Source organism: Oratosquilla oratoria, chromosome 33, assembly GCF_046742065.1.
Source record: "Oratosquilla oratoria isolate Oo_2021 chromosome 33, ASM4674206v1, whole genome shotgun sequence".
Classification (NCBI taxonomy): domain Eukaryota; kingdom Metazoa; phylum Arthropoda; class Malacostraca; order Stomatopoda; family Squillidae; genus Oratosquilla; species Oratosquilla oratoria.
In genome coordinates, this window is record NC_134809.1 from 40,290,309 (window position 1) to 40,309,606 (window position 19,298).

General features: G+C 43.4%; 2 protein-coding genes across 3 annotated transcripts in view; one reads left to right on the forward strand and one right to left on the reverse strand.

Annotated features, from left to right (window-relative positions):
- LOC143017853 (uncharacterized) overlaps positions 1-19,298 on the forward strand; it is a 140,168-nt gene that overhangs the window by 84,978 nt on the left and 35,892 nt on the right. The window contains exons 3-4 of one of the 2 annotated variants that reach the window (XM_076172818.1): positions 7,955-8,137; positions 8,694-11,732. In XM_076172818.1, the coding sequence (XP_076028933.1) occupies positions 10,151-11,732 (1,582 nt within the window). In that variant the 5' untranslated portion in view covers positions 7,955-8,137; positions 8,694-10,150. Of the gene's footprint in view, positions 1-7,954; positions 11,733-19,298 lie in introns of both variants that reach the window. The other variant, XM_076172819.1, reaches the window with a different exon arrangement.
- Positions 1-19,298, reverse strand: part of LOC143017855 (uncharacterized) — a 66,749-nt gene that overhangs the window by 26,752 nt on the left and 20,699 nt on the right. The gene's annotated exons all lie outside the window — the stretch shown is intronic.

Here is a 19,298-nt window from a genome sequence, read left to right on the forward strand (position 1 = left end):
TGGCATCTGTGTCTAGTTTGATTCTACGTATATTTTTGTTGTTGTTATTGTTGTTGTTTTCCTATTTTCTGGAGTAGTGGTTTTGAAATTTGTTTCGGAAAAGTGTCCGTTGATGATATTGCTTTACTTTCTTAGGTAATGGAATGTTTCCTCGGATTGGTCTAACACCTTCAAGGGTTTAAATTTGTGTTCGGTGTTTTTTTATGTTTTTGTTTTTTTTCAATCGATTATATCTATTTTACCCAATTCAATTTCTTCTTATCTTGTCATAGTTTTGCGATGGCTGTTTAATTGTTGTAGTTGTTCTTCTCCTTGTTCAGTTTGATCTTGTTTGTTTTTGAGTTTATTCATCCTCATTTTAAGGAGACTTTCTTATGAATAGTTTGGGTTTCATTTTCCTGTAGTATTTTACCATGTGCTTTTGCTTGCTTTCTGAACGGATGCTATTATCTCATCTATTGATAGAAACTAATCTATGCCGAAGTTCTCTATATACTCTGTGCATTTTTGTGTTTTGGTTAAGTTGGGTACCTACGCCAAGAGGTGCTGAGTAGCTGCGGCCGAAGCAGTCACCTTTGCCTTATGATACGCTTGGATTTTTGGGGCACGTTACTAACAGTCACTGCTGGCAATCTGAGAGAAATGCGGGAATCGAATCCACGGCTAGGAAGATACGAGACCAGTGTGGAGTCGTATTTCCTTAGTTGTGGGTGCGAGTCCCGCAATCCTCTCCAAGTCCCATCGGTACCTGTTAATTACCTGCTCCCTAACAATTCCCAAAGCCTATATATAGGGCAAAGGTAACTGCTTCGGCCGCAGCTACGTACCTCCTGGTAAACTCCTCACCTTTTGTGTGTAGATTGTATTTTTGTTTTTAGTTCTATAGGGACTTTTATTGGTGAGTCGCCTAAGGGGAGGTCATGAGTGGTTTTCTATTTTGTTTGTGCCTGGAAGGATGGAGAGCATTCTGTGGGTGTCTAATATTACCGGAACATGTTTTTAGTATTTAACAAAGTCAATAATAACTAAATAAAAGACTCAAAATCTCTCTCCGTTTTTACTTATTGCTTTTTGAAATTATGTCGTCTACTTCAAAAAGTTCATCTGCTTCAGCCATTCTCGTAAAACCTACCCGTAGCGCCATCTACTTCACAGCTTATGATAAAAGTACAGAACATACACAGGGAGCTGAATGACGGGACTAGACTCTCCTACAGTACTAAATGACCTTTTTCAAAGCATTATGCAAAATAATTAATGAGAGAAATTTTTGCATTTTTTTTATTAAATTTATCAGATAAATAAGCTTAGAGAAATAACTGAATAATAATGAAATTACATAGAATGAACATATATATACCAACGGCTTTTTCCCCCTTATAAAGGTAGTAAAAAAAAAAAAAAAAAGGCATAAAATCCACTCCCACACATTCCATCCCTACATACTCCACTCCCATTCACCCCCACTCCCTCCCTCTTATCTTGGCTCCTCCTGATTGACGGGTCATCACTGTATCTCGCCCTCTGCCCTGGGTCAGAAAGAATATAGCAAGACACAGCACATCCACAGCAAGGCCGCTTCATTCAATCGGCAATCCCCCACCCCCTCTTTCTCCTCATACAGAAAAAAGAAGACGGGAAGAAATCCCTTTGGGCTGCGTCAAAATTTCATTCACATATACTCTCTCACACCCTATCCCCCACCCACTCCCTTCCATGCATCACTATTAGCTCTGTTGCCACCATCACTTTCAGTTCCCTTCTCTCCTTAATTACTGGATTTAATTCTGTTAACTGTTCCTTCTATTGCATCATATGCATTCACTTTCTTGCACCTTCACTTAATAAGCATGTCTTTCATCATATCTTTCTGTATTAAGAAGTAATGTTTCTCAATGGGGTGAATTAAACGTAAATTTTCTTCTTTATTTCTTCCGAATAATATTACACTTCTACAACTTAGTTTGATTAAGTACACTAGAGGACTCCCATCTGGGATCCCTAATTCACTCACCAAGCCAAGTCTGCTTCGACGTCACTACTAATTCATCCAATACCTTTGACCGTTACAAATAAGTGCCTCTCATTAAGGGCATGACTTTTCCTCCGTGTACCAATAATTTCTCTCCTCCTCCATCCTTTTCTCCAATCAGAAAGACTGTTACACTGTTTAAAACATTACTACTTACGCAAGCAATCTTGGTCAAGAGGCAAAGTGGCTTAGTGTTAACATTTCGTCACATCAGCACCCATATCGATACCCTAGCTTGTGTTTACAAATTTTCGGCGGTGAGCGAGATTATGCAGCTCTGCAACTCCGTCGCGACCATTGTTTTCAAAACATCCAAGTCGTAAAAATGAATTTCTCGCCACCTACCCCTCTATCTACCTACTTGTCTGCCTTAATCTACCAGCCTCTTACAGGGCTCGGCAGCTAACCATGGTCGTCCCGACCAATTATTTCTACTACCCTCTTACAATCACATCATCCATACACAACCATTTTCCACTCATCCCTATCTTTTATCTTCTTTCCTTACTCCACAGCCATCCCCCTTTTTCCCAAGCCCCGTTTACCCCATCCATCCATCTCATTCTTGGTTCGCCCCCTCATGTTCACTCCCTCCACCTCTGCCTTCCACAACTCTTTTAATAATCTTTCTTCATTCATTCTTTCCACGCGTCCAAACCATCCTAATACTCTCTCATCAATCCTATCTCCCAACTCCCTTTCCATCCCGCTCTCCTCCCCACCTCCTCGTTTCTCACTCTATCCAACCTAGTCACCCCTACCATACTTCTCGGGCACCTCATCTCAAACACATTCAAACTCCTCCTCTCTTCCTCTCTTGTGCTCCATGTTTCTGTCCCATACAGTGCTGTCAGCACAACCACTCTTTCATACAATCTCCTCTTAGCATCAATTCCTAAATGTCTATTTTTCATTACACTGTTTAATCCACTATGGCATTTTCTTGCTTCTTTTAATCTACTGTACATCCTACCTCCACTTACACTCCTCTTTTTCCTGCCACATTTCAACCCAAGTATCTAAATCTATCCACTTTTTCTAGTCTCTCTCCCTTAATATTCACTTCCAATTTGCTGCCATCCCCCTTTGTACATATCATCACCCTACTTTTACCCAAATTTATCTTAAAATTCTTTCGCACACCTTCCCAAAAGGTGTCACTAACTTCCTTAATCCCTCCTCTGATGCTGCCACGAGCGCAGTGTCAATAGCAAACAACAACTGGTTTGTCTCCCATTTTTATCCATTTTTTTTTTACCGTCTCCAATCCCCGGCCCATTACCCTTATGTTTATCTCTCGCACCACCCCATCCATGTATAAATTGAACAGCCAAGGCGACATAACACATCCCTGGTGAAGTCCTACGTTTGAGGATAAGCATAAAAAAAACAAGAGAGAAGATAGAGTGTGCAGTATTATAAATAAAAGGAGTATTTGTCATTTGCTGAAACGGATTGGTATGTTCTTAGCGATACTTGTAGTGAAGCTTTCGTATCTATACAGTGTGAAAACAATCAAACTTATTATGTAAAGAATAATTAGTTATATCTAGTAGCAACAAATTACTAATAACAAAGCACCATAATTAACCTTTTTACTGGTACGTACACTAGAGCAGAGATGAAAAAATATCTGTATTATATTGTAGACGTCATTGTTTACAAAGCTTGTGACGTCTAAGTGTCTGAACGTACTGCAGGATTGTCAAGAAGCAGAATGCAAAACTATTGAATATGTCACGTATATAATCCTTACTTTTTAGAGTGCCCAAAGACAGCATTGCAGAATTAATATGGACACCAATGATGCACCAAAATGAAACTTTCTTCAGGGAGACATTTCGGTTCCAAATGATAGCCCGTAACTATACCGACTTTCTACACATCTGTCAGAGATATCTAGGGAGTCGAGACTAATCTCAAAAGACAGCGGAAAAATCTCAATATCACTGAAAGAATCGTCTGTTTCCCTACAGGACGACGTTGTTAATTGAGATGGCTTGGATTGGTATACATCGTGACGTCATCAAAGTATGGCGCTCTATGCTGTATTTTAGAATGCAAACTAGCAGACGACAAATATTCTCGTCAAAAAGTCCCTTAAAATTACTTTTGAGATAAGATATTTTCTTTTTAGATATGGTTCTCGTGAAAATAAGTAACATTACGATAGAAAAAGTGCAAAGTTGTACCTGGGCATGGTGGTTACTTGGTGAGTTGTTCGAGTTCTTTGTGTCCTTTTGAGTTTGTTATTTGTATGCAGAGTCAGATTGGGTAGTGTGCATTCAGATCACCTGCCAGTATGTGGTTTGTCAGAGATTAGTTGGAGTTGAGGTGTGGAGCCTCTAAGGGTTGATGGAGTGGCTGGCATTTACATGCTCGTCATGTTTTAAATTTTCTTTACGGGTGATGGCACCGAGATTGTTTATGCAAGGGTGTCTGTTAGTGGTTCTCTGTTTTCTCTGAAAATGTTTACAAAGGAAGAGCATAGCAACAGGAGAACCTTTGGCCCATAACTAGGTAGAATGTAAAGAATAATTAGTTAAACAAAAAAATAAATGAACAAGTGAACCAAACGATTGACAAGTATTAGAGCACATTGCCTAGGTGTTTATCTAAATGAATCTTAAAGCTTTGAACCGTACCACATTGCACTTTTTTTGTTAGAAAAAGGTATGCTGTTGTGTATTAGTGTGATGAGTCCTCCTATGTGTTGTATGTTGTCTTCTCTTATTGTTGTGTAGTCAGTGAATATGGCTGATGTTGCCTCTGGTGATTGATTGCCTTGGTCTCGGTTCTGTCAACTCTTTTGATGGCGGAGTTGCTGCGGAGTTGTTTAGTTCCGTGTACGTGTCGTTTGTGGACTGTGTGGCTTTGGAAGGAGTCTTTGTTTTTGGATATTTTCGAGACAGGCAAAGCTTGAGGGCCCTTGATCGTGTTAACTTATCCTTTATGTTTCTAGTCTCTGAGGGGCATCTAAGAGCGCTAATATTTCTAGTCTTTTTCGATGCATGAGCCTACCAAATATATATGTATATATATATATATATATACTATAAAGTAATGTCGTAACACATTCGTAAAGATTCAACAAAAACCCACTGTGTTGGATAAGATCATTTATTTCATTTCTTCTTATCCAACACAGTGGGTTTTTGTCTGAATATATATATATATGTATATACATATATATATATATATATATATATATATATATATTACATACATATATACATATACATACATAAGAACATAAGAAAGGAGACTGCAAGAGACCATAAGACCTACACAAGGCAGCTCTATATCCATCACCACCTGTCATCCCCATCCATAAAGTTGTCTAACCGTTTCTTAAAACAATCAATAGTTTCAGCGCTCACTACATGGTTACTAAGTCTATTCCATTCGTTGACCACCCTATTATTAAACCAATTCTTGCCTATTTCCTTCTTAAATCTAAATTTGTCCAGTTTAAATCCATTACTGCGAGTCCTGCCCTGTTGTTTTGATATGATGAACCTTGTTTGCATCACCCTTGTTAAAGCCTTTGATCCACTTGAACACCTAAATTAGATCACCCTGCACTCTGCGTCTTTCCAGAGAATGTTACGTTAAGGTGCCTAAGCCTCTCCTCGTAAGTCAAATTTCTGAGTCCATGTATCATTTTTGGTCATTCTTCTCTGAACTGAGTCTAGTGAATTTATGTCCATTTTATAGGACGGAGACCAAAACTGTACCGTATAGTCAAGGATGGGTCTAACTATCGCTAGATAGTTTGATAATTACCTCTGCACTTATATTCGCTAGCGTCCTAGTAATGAAACCTAATGCTCTGTTAGCTTTATTCATGGCGCTAATGCACTGTTTCCTGGTTTTAAGGTCCGGACCCACTATAATTCCCAATTCTCTCTCGCATTCAGTTTTCTCTAAAAACGTGTTATCTAAGCTGTATCTATTTTCGGGGTTGTATATCCATACATTTAACGCGCTGCACTTAGAGATATTGAAGGTCATTTGCCATTTCACCGACCATGTGAACAATTTGTTAAGATCATCCTGCAGAATCTCTGCGTCGTCTCCTGACCTAATTAGGCGTCCTATTTTAGTCTAATACATGTATGTATATATATATGTATACATATATATATACGGGTCTTTATCTGAATATCGAGTTTATTCCTGACCGGTTTCGCTTACAATAGCTTCTCTGAAGAAGCTATTGTAAGCGAAACTGGTCAGGAATAAACTTGATATTCAGATAAAGACCCGTGTTTCCCCCTCCACCTTTCCCATAATTTGTCCCAATGTCTCTACATATATATATGCATATATATATACACACACACATATATACATATATATATATATACACACATATATATATATATATATATATATATATATACATATATATATACGCTGTGTTAAACACGACAGTATTTTGGCACTGATTAATCTTCTGTCGTGTTTAACACAGTGTGTATTAGTGAGACTCTGCGCCCGAAATATACAACTATATACATATATATATACGCTGTGTTAAACACGACAGTATTTTGGCACTGATTAATCTTCTGTCGTGTTTAACACAGTGTGTATTAGTGAGACTCTGCGCCCGAAATATACAACTATACATATATATATATACATACATATATATACATATATATATACATATATATATGTATACATATATATATATATATATATATATATATATATATATATATATATATATATGTATATGAAACAAAATCATTATGAAAAGGTGATTTCAAAAATTGGATCAGTGCATCAATTTGAGAAGAGGCAATTTCTCTTCCTCTTGGAAGGGAAGGAGGGATGGAAGAAGGGAGAGAGGTAAGGAAATAGATAGGTAGGTAGGTAGGTAGGTAGGGAGGGAGGTATGTAGGTAGGTAGGGAGGTAGGTAGGTAGGTAGGTAGGCCGGAATCCCTCAGAGCTAAATCAACGAGTACATCACAATAACTATGTGTCTGAATGCTGTTTTCCCCGTTCAGCGGTTTGCCACAGCTGCACCTCCATCCCCGTGCAGCTGCCCTCGTGCAGCTTTAATGCTACTGACAGCTGCACGCATTTAGAAACGGGACCTGCAGCCGTTTGCGTAAAGGAAGCTTACTAGAAAGATAAAAATATATTCGGGATGTGTGTAGCGATTCAATAGCACACTGTAGTGGACAATACTCAAGAGAGCGCAAACTCATATTTCCAAAGACTGAACCCCCCCCCCCCCAACGCCCCATTAGAGTAAACTGGTTCACAAAAATAGCTTGACGCCCGACATAATTAAACAGGTTTTTACAAACAGGCTGATCCTCCTCGTACGCCCTCATACTAGTTTAATGAAAATGTTTGACATCCGATATGACTGAATGGGTCCGCACAGTTTGACCTGTCCTTGTAATTTCATACGGGTGAAAAAAGGACAACAAAAAATACATACATAACCTGGTTGGTGCATACAGTTTGACCCCTTACATGATGTAACCTTACATGACGTAATAGACACCCAATCATCATCTCTTCCATTTTAGGGTTATCCCTGAGGGGGAAACACTGCTCGTGTCAGAGGCAATGCAGTGAGGCACAGTAACTCTAGAACAGAATCCGACAACCGTCATGAAGACATAATAAGCATACATGCATGCATACATTCAGGCAAGCATACACACGTATACCAAAAGGCCCTTTCCTCTTTATAAGGGGGTGGCCTAGCCAAGGCATGGATACACCTTTCTTCACGCATCCAGCATCCATATGTTACACCTTTCCATCTTAGCTCCTTGTAGATGACGGGCCATCCCCGACTTCCGCCCCCTGTCCGGGCCAGGAGCCATGCAGTAAGACACAGCACCTCCACATAACAGGCAAGATATTTTATAAACGTGTTTTTCTTCCTGTAGGGTGACTCTTCCACGAGGGTGGGAGGGAGAGCCCCCTTGGAGGACGACGACTTGACCTCCGGGAAGAGGACGTGGCGAGAAGGGCGGCCCTGGTCTCCGGATGCCCCCTAAGGTGCTTCAAGGACCATCGGTCTGAAGGTCGACCTGGGACGTCATCCTCGAAGATGTTCAAAGGTCAAAGTGGTGAGTGAGGGACTCCCTAACCCCAACTAGAACCAGTGCAGTGTTTCGAAGAAAGAAAAAAGAAGAAGGTTCTTGGAAGAACGGATGAAGTATTAAATGGAACAGCTGTGACGTAACATAGAACCGAGGAGAGACCAGATTAAAGTTCTATGAAGAACTTGTTTATAATAACATATATGGATATGTTCAGTAGAATTGGAATGTGCTATATACGTTCAATAGAACCCAAAGATGCTTGATGAACAATAATCGAAAGATGTTTTATACATTGCAAGAAGTGTTCTTTTTAAATGTAGTATTAAAAACGGTAGTAATGATTATTAACTCAAGTTTCAGTACAGTGCCAAAAAATAGTAATAATTACAGATTAGACTTTCAATGCAGTGCCAGAAACAATAATAATAATTACTAAATCAAATTTCAGTGCAGTGTGGTGCCGAAAATATTTACAACCATTACCGATTTAAATCTCAATACAATGCCAAAATAGTAATTATAATCAAAGTTTCAATGTAGTGCCGAAAATAGTTTTAACAATTACCGACTCAAATTTCAGTGCAGTGCCAGAACAGTAATAACAAACTCTTAAGCTTCAACGTAGACCCAAGATTTCAAATAGCAATAATAATTGTTGCCTCAAGATTTGCTAACTGGACATCCGCAGACCCTCAACGGCCGGCAAAGATCCTGGAACCCTCCCCTCGAGCTCTCCAGGAAGAAACGTTGGAATGTTGACTGCGGGTCTGTTTTTATGTCACCAGTAGGGAGGAGGAGGAGGAGAAAAAGGACGGGAACAGTCGCCGGTTGCCAACTCTCCCAATGGGAAAAAAATAGAGGAAACATCAAATAGATTAGTAAGTAAATAAATAGATATAGAAATGAATGAACAGATTAAATGAATAAATTAATAGATAAATGGATAAATAAGCATAAATGAATAAATAGATAAATAAACAAATAAATAGATGAATAAAACAGACACGTAAGCAAATGAATGAATAAAATAGATAAATAAATGATAAGTAAATAAGTAAATAGGCAAATAAATAAATAATGAATAAATAAATAATTAGTAAATAAATAAATAAATAAATAAATAAATAAATAGAAATAGATGAAAGGCCTTGGGCCTGGTCCGAAGACCCAAGACGCCATCGGGGAGAGGTTTCTAACAGACGCCTGGCCCTAAAGAACCGAGCAAAGGTGTGTCATGAAATAATGATAAACTGGTTCATAAGCGCAATGTTGCTGATTCCAGAACCGATTGGATACTGAGCAGAACTCTGTAGAACCGAAGAAGTGTCACATTTAAATCCAGGGTCTGGTAGAAATGGTGAAGTGAATGTTGAAACCAGAATGCTAAGACTCCATTCAGTTGCAGTGCTTGGTAGCACCTGTAGAACCGAAGGACAAATCAGAACCGAAAGCCTAAGTGACTGTTCATTACAGCCAGCTTTCTTCACTACCAGATCCCTCCCTCAGCTGGATAAAATCACCTAGCAAATGTTGAAATAAAGACTACGAACGAAGTCTGTCACAGGTGTCGAGTGGTCATTCGGTGTTGGTCCTACTCATGTGAATAAAATTGCTTGGCATCACTTAGGACAAACTATGTAAAGCGCACTGAATGCCTCAAAGGAGGCTCTCCCTCTCGCTGGCACAGGTGACGTCACTCTTTGCAGTGCCAGAGCAGTGCCGAGTTGTTGTGGCGGCATTAGACTTTCTCACTGAAGACGTCTTTTTCTGACGTCATCTTTTGTGTCAGTTAAGTTGGGTCCATTCTTTTGAAGGGTGGGTTCACATCATCCTTCTCGTTATCCGTGAGCTCTTTCATAATTTAACCTGATCCCGCTGTCAGGAGAACCCTCCAATAGGTACCTGAAGACAAACCCCAGGAAGGCTTCTGGGAAAGCCTCATGGGCGAGTTCCTTCCTCGCCGAAGCAACCTCCTATTGAGCCAAAGAGATAGGAGATCACCGTGAACTGTTGGAGGACAGTTGATGTCGCCTCGCTATGGTGGAGGAGAGGAATATGGGAGCCACGGGAAGTGGTGGAAATAGTTCCAGGAGTCTGTATGACGGAGGAAGGTTCGAGGTCTTAGACAAGCCCGGTCCGACTCCTGCCGAGGGTGTCGGCGAAGAGGAGGTTCCTTACGGAGATGCGGCCATGGGAGAAAATTCTCCTGACGAAGGCCATATGGAAACGTCTCCTGCGAACGAAACGGAGAGAGAAGGTGAGGTTACCAGAGGTATGAGTGAACCAGGAGATCGAACCGAGAGTGATGTTCAAGATGAAGCAAGGGGAATCGGAAGAGCCCTCGAGACCAGTTCGCGGCATGACGTTGGTAAGAACGCTAGGGAAGGAAGGTGTTTCAAAGATACAGGTTTCTTGGAGAAAGGAAATGAAGGAGGATGGAGAAGAGGAGGGGGAGGGGGAGGAGGAGGAGGGGCTGAAGCTATCTCCATTGTGGCTCATCGTGGAGAGGGAGAATGCATTGAAAAAGTGTCTCTGACTGAAACTAGTCCTGGAGGTGAAGAAAGAGGAGAATGTGGAGGAGGAGGAGAAGGAAGAAGAGGAGAGATTGCGGTTGAGAGTAGCAGGCACAGAAGAGCTACAGCCGAGGATGACGACGAACTTCATGGACGAAGAACCAGAAGTCACCCAGACCTCGAAAAGGAGTCTGAAGTGGAAGCATCCTCCAGAAGTCTTGAGGGCTTCAGTCATGAAGACCTTCCCTTCTCGGACTCTCTAGCAGAGAAGGCGTACAACGGCGATGGCGACAGAGGCAGAGACGTCAGGGTTTTCGATGGCGAGTTCGATGGAGGTGAGGAGAGGAACCCATCTGATTTCGAGTGCTTCCACAGCGACTTCCCCTTCTGCGGCTGTGTTTCCCACCAAAGTGCGATATACGAGGAACCAAAGAAGCCTTCCGGAGGATCTTATGCACCCGCAAGTGGGACGGAGAGCTCCCTGCTTACAGACTTCGGAGGAGAACCTCAAGGAGACTGGCCCGAGGAGGAACCTCTCATGACCTTCCGAGATGCCCCTGACACCCAGCCTCGTCGAAAACTGGGCTGCGATATGTCCAGTACTTTGTGCGCATTCCAGGAACCTTGGATGGACGTCTCCGACGAGACAGAGGAACTCGACAACATCGAGAGCTCACCGACGAGGATGACCGAAGGAGAACCTGAAGGCTACGGTGATCCTGAAGAAAGAAGGAAAACGTCGTGTACAATCAGAATCTCCGGCGCTTTCGAGGATGAAGAAGGGAGGGGAGTAAGAGGAGGAGGAGGAGGAACGTTGGGGTCTCTCCCTCCCGACGGCGCCGTCGCCGAACTCGACTCAGCGGAGGGCGCCATGGGGTACTCAGTCCCCGACACGCCTCATCCGGGAGCAGACATGTTCCCGAACACTCCCTCGGCGTCCTCCCTCCTGCCGGTGCCCCCTGCGGCGGGGCAAGGCGGCGCCGGCACCGCCCCGTCCAGTCGGAGGGCCTCCATCATCACGTGCGACAGCCGCAGGACCTCCGTCATCGTCGAGCCGGAACCCATCCGCATCGCCGTCTTCGGCAAGGACGGCGTCGGGAAGTCAGGTCAGTCTCGTTTCACGAGTTCGAGTGAGAGGAGTTGCTCTCACGAGTTGATATCACGAGTTGATATCACGAGAGACTCTCACGAAAACCATTATCCCCACTGCCCCACCCCCGCTTTCATTCGCACCTTATCAACATTAACACTAGCTGTGACACTAGCCATTAGTCCGTCACGACTAGTCGTTCGACGCAAACGGCAACACGGACGCGACGCGAGCTGGGAGAGGGGACGCGACGCGAGCTGGGAGAGGGGACGGCTCGCAGCAGTGGATCTCGCCTCGAAGTAAACACGTCCTTGTAGCCTGTGCAACAGCGCATTCATACTCAATCCTTTTCATTCACTGCCTCCCGTCAATCACGTCCGGCAGTCAACTATGACGTAGACGTTTGTGATGTAGATTTCTCGGTGATGTAGAGATCACTTGACGGATAAACTCCTAGAACGATTTATATGACGCAGATGCCCTTGTGATGCAAAGACCTCTACGACATAAAGACCTCTATAACAATTTTTGACGCTTAATGTCGGCGTCACACTATGCGGCGCCGCCAGATGCGGCCTGGTTATAGGCAATTTCAATTAGTTGAATAAAATCACCTGACGATAGCCTGAACTTCATATAACGACCACCATCTGCCCCTATCTGGTTAAAACACTATCATGACCTTTCGAGTCTGATGACTCATAAAGGATACTTTGCTGTAGACAACAACAAGAATCCGCTACGGCGGCCCCGGACAGTGTGCCACCGGCCTAAGACTTCTTTAACGTAAAGGCTCTATGACGTGAAGACCTCTATGACGCAAAGACTTCTATGACGTAAGTACCTCTGTGACGCAAAGACCCCTATGGCGCAGAGAACTGGGACGTTGATATCTGACCGCCTGTCACATGGTGACATTTACGTCACACTGACATAGAGACCTCGAAGACCTAGAGGCGAGAGTGGAAGAAGAGGGGGAGTGTGAGGGGGAGAGGAGGGGAAGCGAGACTGGAAGAGGGAGGAAAAGGGGGAGTGGACGTCTATAGAGGTCAAGCGAGGAGGGAGGTAGTGAAGCAGAGTTGGAACGGGGTGGGGCATAAGTCGAGGTAGATGTGAGGACGGGAGGGTAAAGTGAGTTAGGTCGCTGAGAAGGATGCCGGTAGGTGGGTGGAGGGGCTTGATCGCTTGACTTTATCAAAGCGAGACAGAGTGAGGTCAAGCGAGGCTAACGAAGAAAAGACAACTGGAAGGTCAAACAAAAATGGAGTGAAACGAGGATCAAAACGGGCTGTCGTTCTTGGGGACGAAGTGGAAAGGAGGGGAAGGGGTGGGGAGGGGAAGGAAGGGAAAAAGGGAAGGAAAGGGGAATTAGAGAGGAGGGAGGAGGGGAGTTCCTCCATCGCGGGATACTCGTATTCCTCAGCACAGTTCTCCTTCACTTACTCCTCACCTCTCTTTCCCTCCCTTCTAATCTCCCTCCATTCTTTCTTTCGTTCCTCCTTCCCTATCTCCTTTCCTTCCTCATTCCCTTCATCCCTCCTTTCCTCCCACCTTCACTCCTTTCCTCCCACTGTCCCTCCTTTTCTTTCTTCCTCCCTCCTTTCCTTCTTTCCTTCCCCCCTCCCTCCTTCCTTACATGCCTCTTTTCCTTCCCCTCTCCCTCCCTCCCTTTCTCATTTTATTTCCTGTTTTTTGTTGTGCAACGTTTTTCCCCAGTGGCTCTCCTCCTCCTCCTCCTCCTCCTCCTCCTCCTCCTCCTCCTCCTCCTCCTCCTCCTCCTCCTCCTCCTCCTCCTCCTCCTCCTCCTCCTCCTCCTCCTCCTCCTCCTCCTCCTCCTCCTCACCCTCACCCTCTTTTAACCCCTTCAATGCGGTGACGAACTTTACAGATTTTCATCTGACTAAAGCTAAAATGTTTTATTCGGCTGAGAGGTCGTCTCAGGTCAAAATGGGGTCTTGATCTCTACTGAGGCTCAGCCGTATCAATATCTCCTTTACATTCGTCCTCTCCTCTTCTCTTCTCTTCTCTTCTTTCTAACTCTGTTCTCTTTGCATATCTGCCCATGACCTAGTTTTCTCTCATTCCTCTCTCTCTTTCTGCCTCACTCCTGTTCTCTCAAGAATTTTCTCTATCAATTCTCTTTCCTTCCACTCTCTTCTTCCTTCTCCCTCCCTCCCTCCCTCCCTCCCTCACGCCGGTCCTCTCCTCACGTTTCCTTACTGTCCTTCTCTTCTTTCTACTTTCTTTCCCTTCCCCCTTACTCCTTTCTCTTCTTCCTACCCAGTCTCCTTCCTACCTTCTATCTTTTCTTTCCCTCCTTCCCCTCCTCCCTCCCTCTTACCCATTTCCCCTGCCTTTCCTGACATTTCTCCCCTGCCCATCCTCTCTCCCTCCCTCCCTCCTTCCTCCTTCACTCTACTCGTCGCCTCTATCATTCTCTCCTGCACATCCACCTTGTCTCTTTTTCTCTCCTCGTTCTTTCCTCTCTTTTCCTTCCTGTTTCTCTCCTTCCCTCTTACCTCATTTCTCTCCCTTTCCCATTTCCCTCCTCGCTCCTTCTCTTTTTCCTCCTGTCTTTCTTATATTACATCTCCCTCTTCAAACCTCCTACGCTTCTTCTGTCCTTTCTGCCTCTTTTCTCCAGCACTTTTCTTTTTCTCCATGCATCCTACCTCGTTCCCTCTTCTCCCTCTTTCCTTATCCCTTTCATCTCTTCTCCCTCCCTCTCGCCAATCTATTTTCTTGCCTTCCCTCCTTTTATATCTCCTTCACTCTCTTTCTCCTCCCTCTTTTTCCTCCTGTTTTTCTTCCTTCGCGCTCGCCTCTCTACCTTTCTCTCCTGTCCATCTATCTACAACGTGTGGATAACGAAGTACAGTCAACCAAATGATTACTAATCCACTAAATATATTAAGTTCATAATTAGAAGAAAGCTAAAGATAAATGTGGGTAAAAGTAAGGTGATGAGATGTACAAGGGGTGAAAGTGGCAGTAGACTGGAAGTGAGCATTAAGGGAGAGCGACTGGAGGAAGTGGATAGTTTTAGATACTTGGGTGCAAATGTGGCAGGGAAAGGTGGAGTGAAAGTGGAGGTAGAATGTAGATTGAGAGAAGCGAGTAAATGCCTTGGTGGATTAAAGAGTGTAATGAGGAATAGACATTTGGGAATGAATGCTAAGAGGAGATTGTATGAAGGAGTGATTGTGCCAACAGCACTGTATGGGGCAGAAACATGAAACATAAGAGAAGAAGAGAGAAGGAGTTTGAATGTGTTTGAGATGAGGTGTCTGAGAAGTATGATGGGGGTTACTAGGCTAGATAGAGTGAGAAATGAGGAGGTGAGGAGGAGAACAGGGGTGGAAAAGGAGCTGGGAGATAGGGTTGATGAAAGAATATTAGGATGGTTTAGACACATGGAGGGAATGAGTGAAGAAAGACTAGTAAAAGAGGTGTGGAAGGCAGATGTGGAGGGAGTGAACATGAGGGGACGTCCTAGGATGAGGTGGATGGATGGGGTGAAGGGGACTTTGGGGAAGAGGGGAATGTCTGTTGAGGAAGGACGGGAGAGGACAGAAGACAGGGGTGAATGGAGAATAGTTGTATATGGATGATGTTGTGATTACATGAGGTGGAATGGGCGGGTGGATGGGGGGTAAGGTAGTATGTGTGAGCAAAATTTGACGCAGCCCGAAGAGATTTCTCCCCGTCCTCTCATTTTATGCAATGGGGGGACGGAGAGGGGGGATCGCCGATTTAATGAAGCGGCCTTGCTGTGGATGTGCTGTGTCTTGCGATACTGCTTCTGACCCAGGGCAGTGGACAAGGTGCAGGGATGACCCGTCATTCAGGAGGTGCTAAGATAAGAGGGAGGGTGGAGGGGTGTGGAGTGTATTCAGGGATGGAATGGGTGGGAATGATTTTATGCCTTTTTCTTTTTGGCTACCCACCTTGTAAGGGGGAAAAAGCCTTGGTATATGTATGTATATATAATTAGAAGCGACACAGTAAACAAACTCAGGCCAGGACTCGCACGTATTTCTGAGGTTACATCTATTACAAATAAAATAAGAAAAAATAATGAAATATAATAATAATAATAATACATATACATATACCAACGGCTTTTTCCCCTTGCAAGGGAGGTAGCTAAGTCAAAGGCATAAGTCTACTCCCACCCATTTCATCCCCAACATACTCCATTCCCATTCACCACCCTCCATCCCTCTTTTCTTGGCTCCTCCTGTTTGACGGATCATCCCTGCATCTCACCCACTACCCTGGGTCAGAAGCAATGTAGCATGACACAGTACACTCACAACAAGGCCACTTTATTTAATCGGCGAACACCCCTCTCCGTCCCCTCATGCAGAAAAAGAGAAGACGGGGAGAAATCGGACTGCGTCAAAATATAATTCACACATATTCTCTCACCTCCCCCCATCCCCCACCCACTCCCTTCCATGCATCACAGCAACATCCATATACAACCATTCTCCACTCACCCCTATCTTGTGTCTTCTCCCTTCTTTCCTCAACAGACATTCCCCTCTTTCCCAATGCCCCTTTTACCCCATCCATCTATCTCATCCTTGGTCGCCCCCTCATGTTCACTCTTTCCACCTCTGCTTTCCACACCTCTTTTAATAATCCTTCTTCACTCATTCTTTCCATGTGTCCAAACCACCCAATACTCTTTCATCAATCCTATTTCCTAAGTCCCTTTTCACTCCGCTCTCCTCCTCACCTTGTCGTTTCTTACTCTATCCAGCTTAGTAATCCCTATCATACTTTTCACTCGTTTCCTTCCTTCCTCCCTTTTTTATTCTACTTTTTTATGTTCCATGTTTCTGTCCCTTATAGGGCTGTAGGCACAATCACTCCTTCATATTATCTCCTCTTAGCATCCATTCCCAAATGTCTATTTCTCATTACACTTTTTAATCCACCAAGGCATTTACTTGCTTCTCTCAATCTACATTCTACCTCTACCTCCACTCCTTTTTCTGTCACATTCGCACCCAAGTATCTAAAGCTATCCATTTCTTCCAGTCTCTCTCCCTTAATACTCACTTTCAATTTGCTGCCATCCTCTCTCCTTATACATCTCATAACCTTACTTTTACCCACATTTATCTAACTTCCTTCTTTCGCACACCTTTCCAAACTGTCACTAACTTCCTCAATCCCTCCTCTGATCCTGCCACAAGCGCAATGTCGTCAGTAAACAACAACTGGCTTATCTCCCATTTTCTCCATTTTCTTTAACCATCTCCAATCCCCGGCCCATTACCCTAGTGTTTACCTCTCGCATCACGCCATCCATGTATAAATTGAACAGCCAAGGCGACATAACACATCCCTGGCGAAGTTTCACCTTTACCTTAAACCACTTATTCTCTCCATTTCCAATTCTAACACAGGCTCTACTACTCTCGTAAAAACTCTTGACTACTCTTAACAGCTTTCCTCCTATCCCATATATCTGCAATACCTTCCATATCCATAAGACCCAAAAAAGACCTCCTCACCTTTCCTAAAGTTTTCTCATATATCTGTCTTACCACAAAAATATGTTCCACGCAACCTCTACCTGTCCTAAACCCATACTGTTTCTCATCAATTACTCCCTCTGTTCCTCTCCTAATCCTCTCAATCAAAACCCTTCCATAACCCTTCCCAACTACACTTAACAAACTGATTCCTCTGAAACTAATATAATCATCCTTTTCTCCTTTTCCCTTGTAAATTGGAACTATACAGGCACTCCCCCAGTCCTCCGGCACTCTACCCTCTTTTAGATAAACACCAAACAACCCCACCAGCCAGTCCACCACCACTGTACCTCCCTTATCACTCAGCATGACACCCATCTAACCCAGGTGCCTTACCTACTCTCATCATTTTAATAATTACTTTCACTTCATCTTTCTCTTATTTCTCCTCCATTTTCCTCATTCATCACTCTCATTTTCTTAGCACTTCCCACTGCAACTATCTTTCCACCCTCTATCCTCCTTCACATTTAGCAACTCCCTAAAATACTCTGCTCATCTTCCTCTCACTGCTGTCTCTTTCATTATCGTCTCTCCATTTGCACCTTTTACGCTTTCTTCTCTACTTCATTCGCCTCCTCTTCCTGTCTTAATTTCTTTCCAACTTTCTGTCATACTCTTAACCCCATTTCGCATCTTCTCTCCTCTTTGCCTCCTTTATCTTGTGCTTTACTTCTCTTCTTTTTTCTTTGTGCCTCTCGTATGACTCCCTCGTCCTATTCTGTAACCAATCTTTGAAAGCTTGCTTCTTCTCTTCTACAACCTTCTTTGTTTCATGTGATGTTAGTAATTTTGTGATTGGCACTAGAATAGAACGCCATATAGGTCGGGGTAAGATGTTGCTCTTAATACATTGTTGTATGGTCGGTGAAATGCCAAGTGGACTTCTATAGCTCAAAATGCAATGTATTAAAAGTAGGATTACACAACCTAGCTAACAGCTATAGCTTAGATAATGCAGTATTAAAGAAAACAGAATGTGAAAAGAGGTCCACAACTGGGGCCACAGGCCGAAATCTAGTGGGAATTAGTGAATGCAAATCTAGATTTAGCGTTGAAAAGTGATCTCTAGGAGACTAAAAGAACAGAAATGCATAAGTATGGCAGACACCGGGTTCAGAGACCCTGCCTTAGAGGATACACGTGGACGGGTAAAGTATAAAGTATGTAATGGAAGCATATTTCTAGGTATCATGAATCTCGCCCTTGCAAAAAGGGCACTTCTCCTGCAGGGCTTCAACAGAATAATGAAAATTTCTTAAAGAGGAAATGACATTGGCCAAGAGGAAAGCCAAACTGGACCAGCGAAGAGGAGTCTTCTCCTATTAGCGGAATTGGCTGCCGGGAAAAAAATCCTTAAAGGAAAAATGTTCTGAAAGGAAAATATCAATCAAGGGGAAGAGGGGCAAGGTGTGAAATGAGTAAGGAGTTCAATATCAGGTTCCTCCTTTCCATTAGTTCAATGAACCTCGGAGGACGGTCAAAGAAGGGAAGTTCGTTATCTAGCCAGAGGCTTGGAGTTTCATTTTTGTAAAAGAATAACAAGAAGGTGGGAAGGAGCCTACGCCAGGAGGCGCTAAGTAGCTGCGGCTGAACCCGTCACCTTGGCCCTGTTATGTGCATTGGGGACTGTTGGGTGGTAGGTAACACACAGTCACAGCTGGGAATCGGAGAGGAGTGCGGGACTCGCACCCACAACTACGCAAATGCAAGACCAGCAAGCACGCTTCCGATGACGCCACATGGAAAGAAAAAAGTACTAAATAAAATAATTGGCTAACCGTATCAACTGGATTTACAACACAAAATTCAGGAATATAATTTAGCAGAGAATAACAACGGGAAAAAAAACGGGCAAGTCTCCTAATACTAAACCAGATAATTGTCAAATTATATCCCTTGAGTCTACATCACAAATTTCTGGCGTTTCTATTCCTAGTTGCTCTGCGCTTCTTTCGTGTTTTTTCATTACTTTTAATGACTGTGTCTAAATCTCTCCTTGCTCTCGCTTGACTGACTGTGTTTGTCTG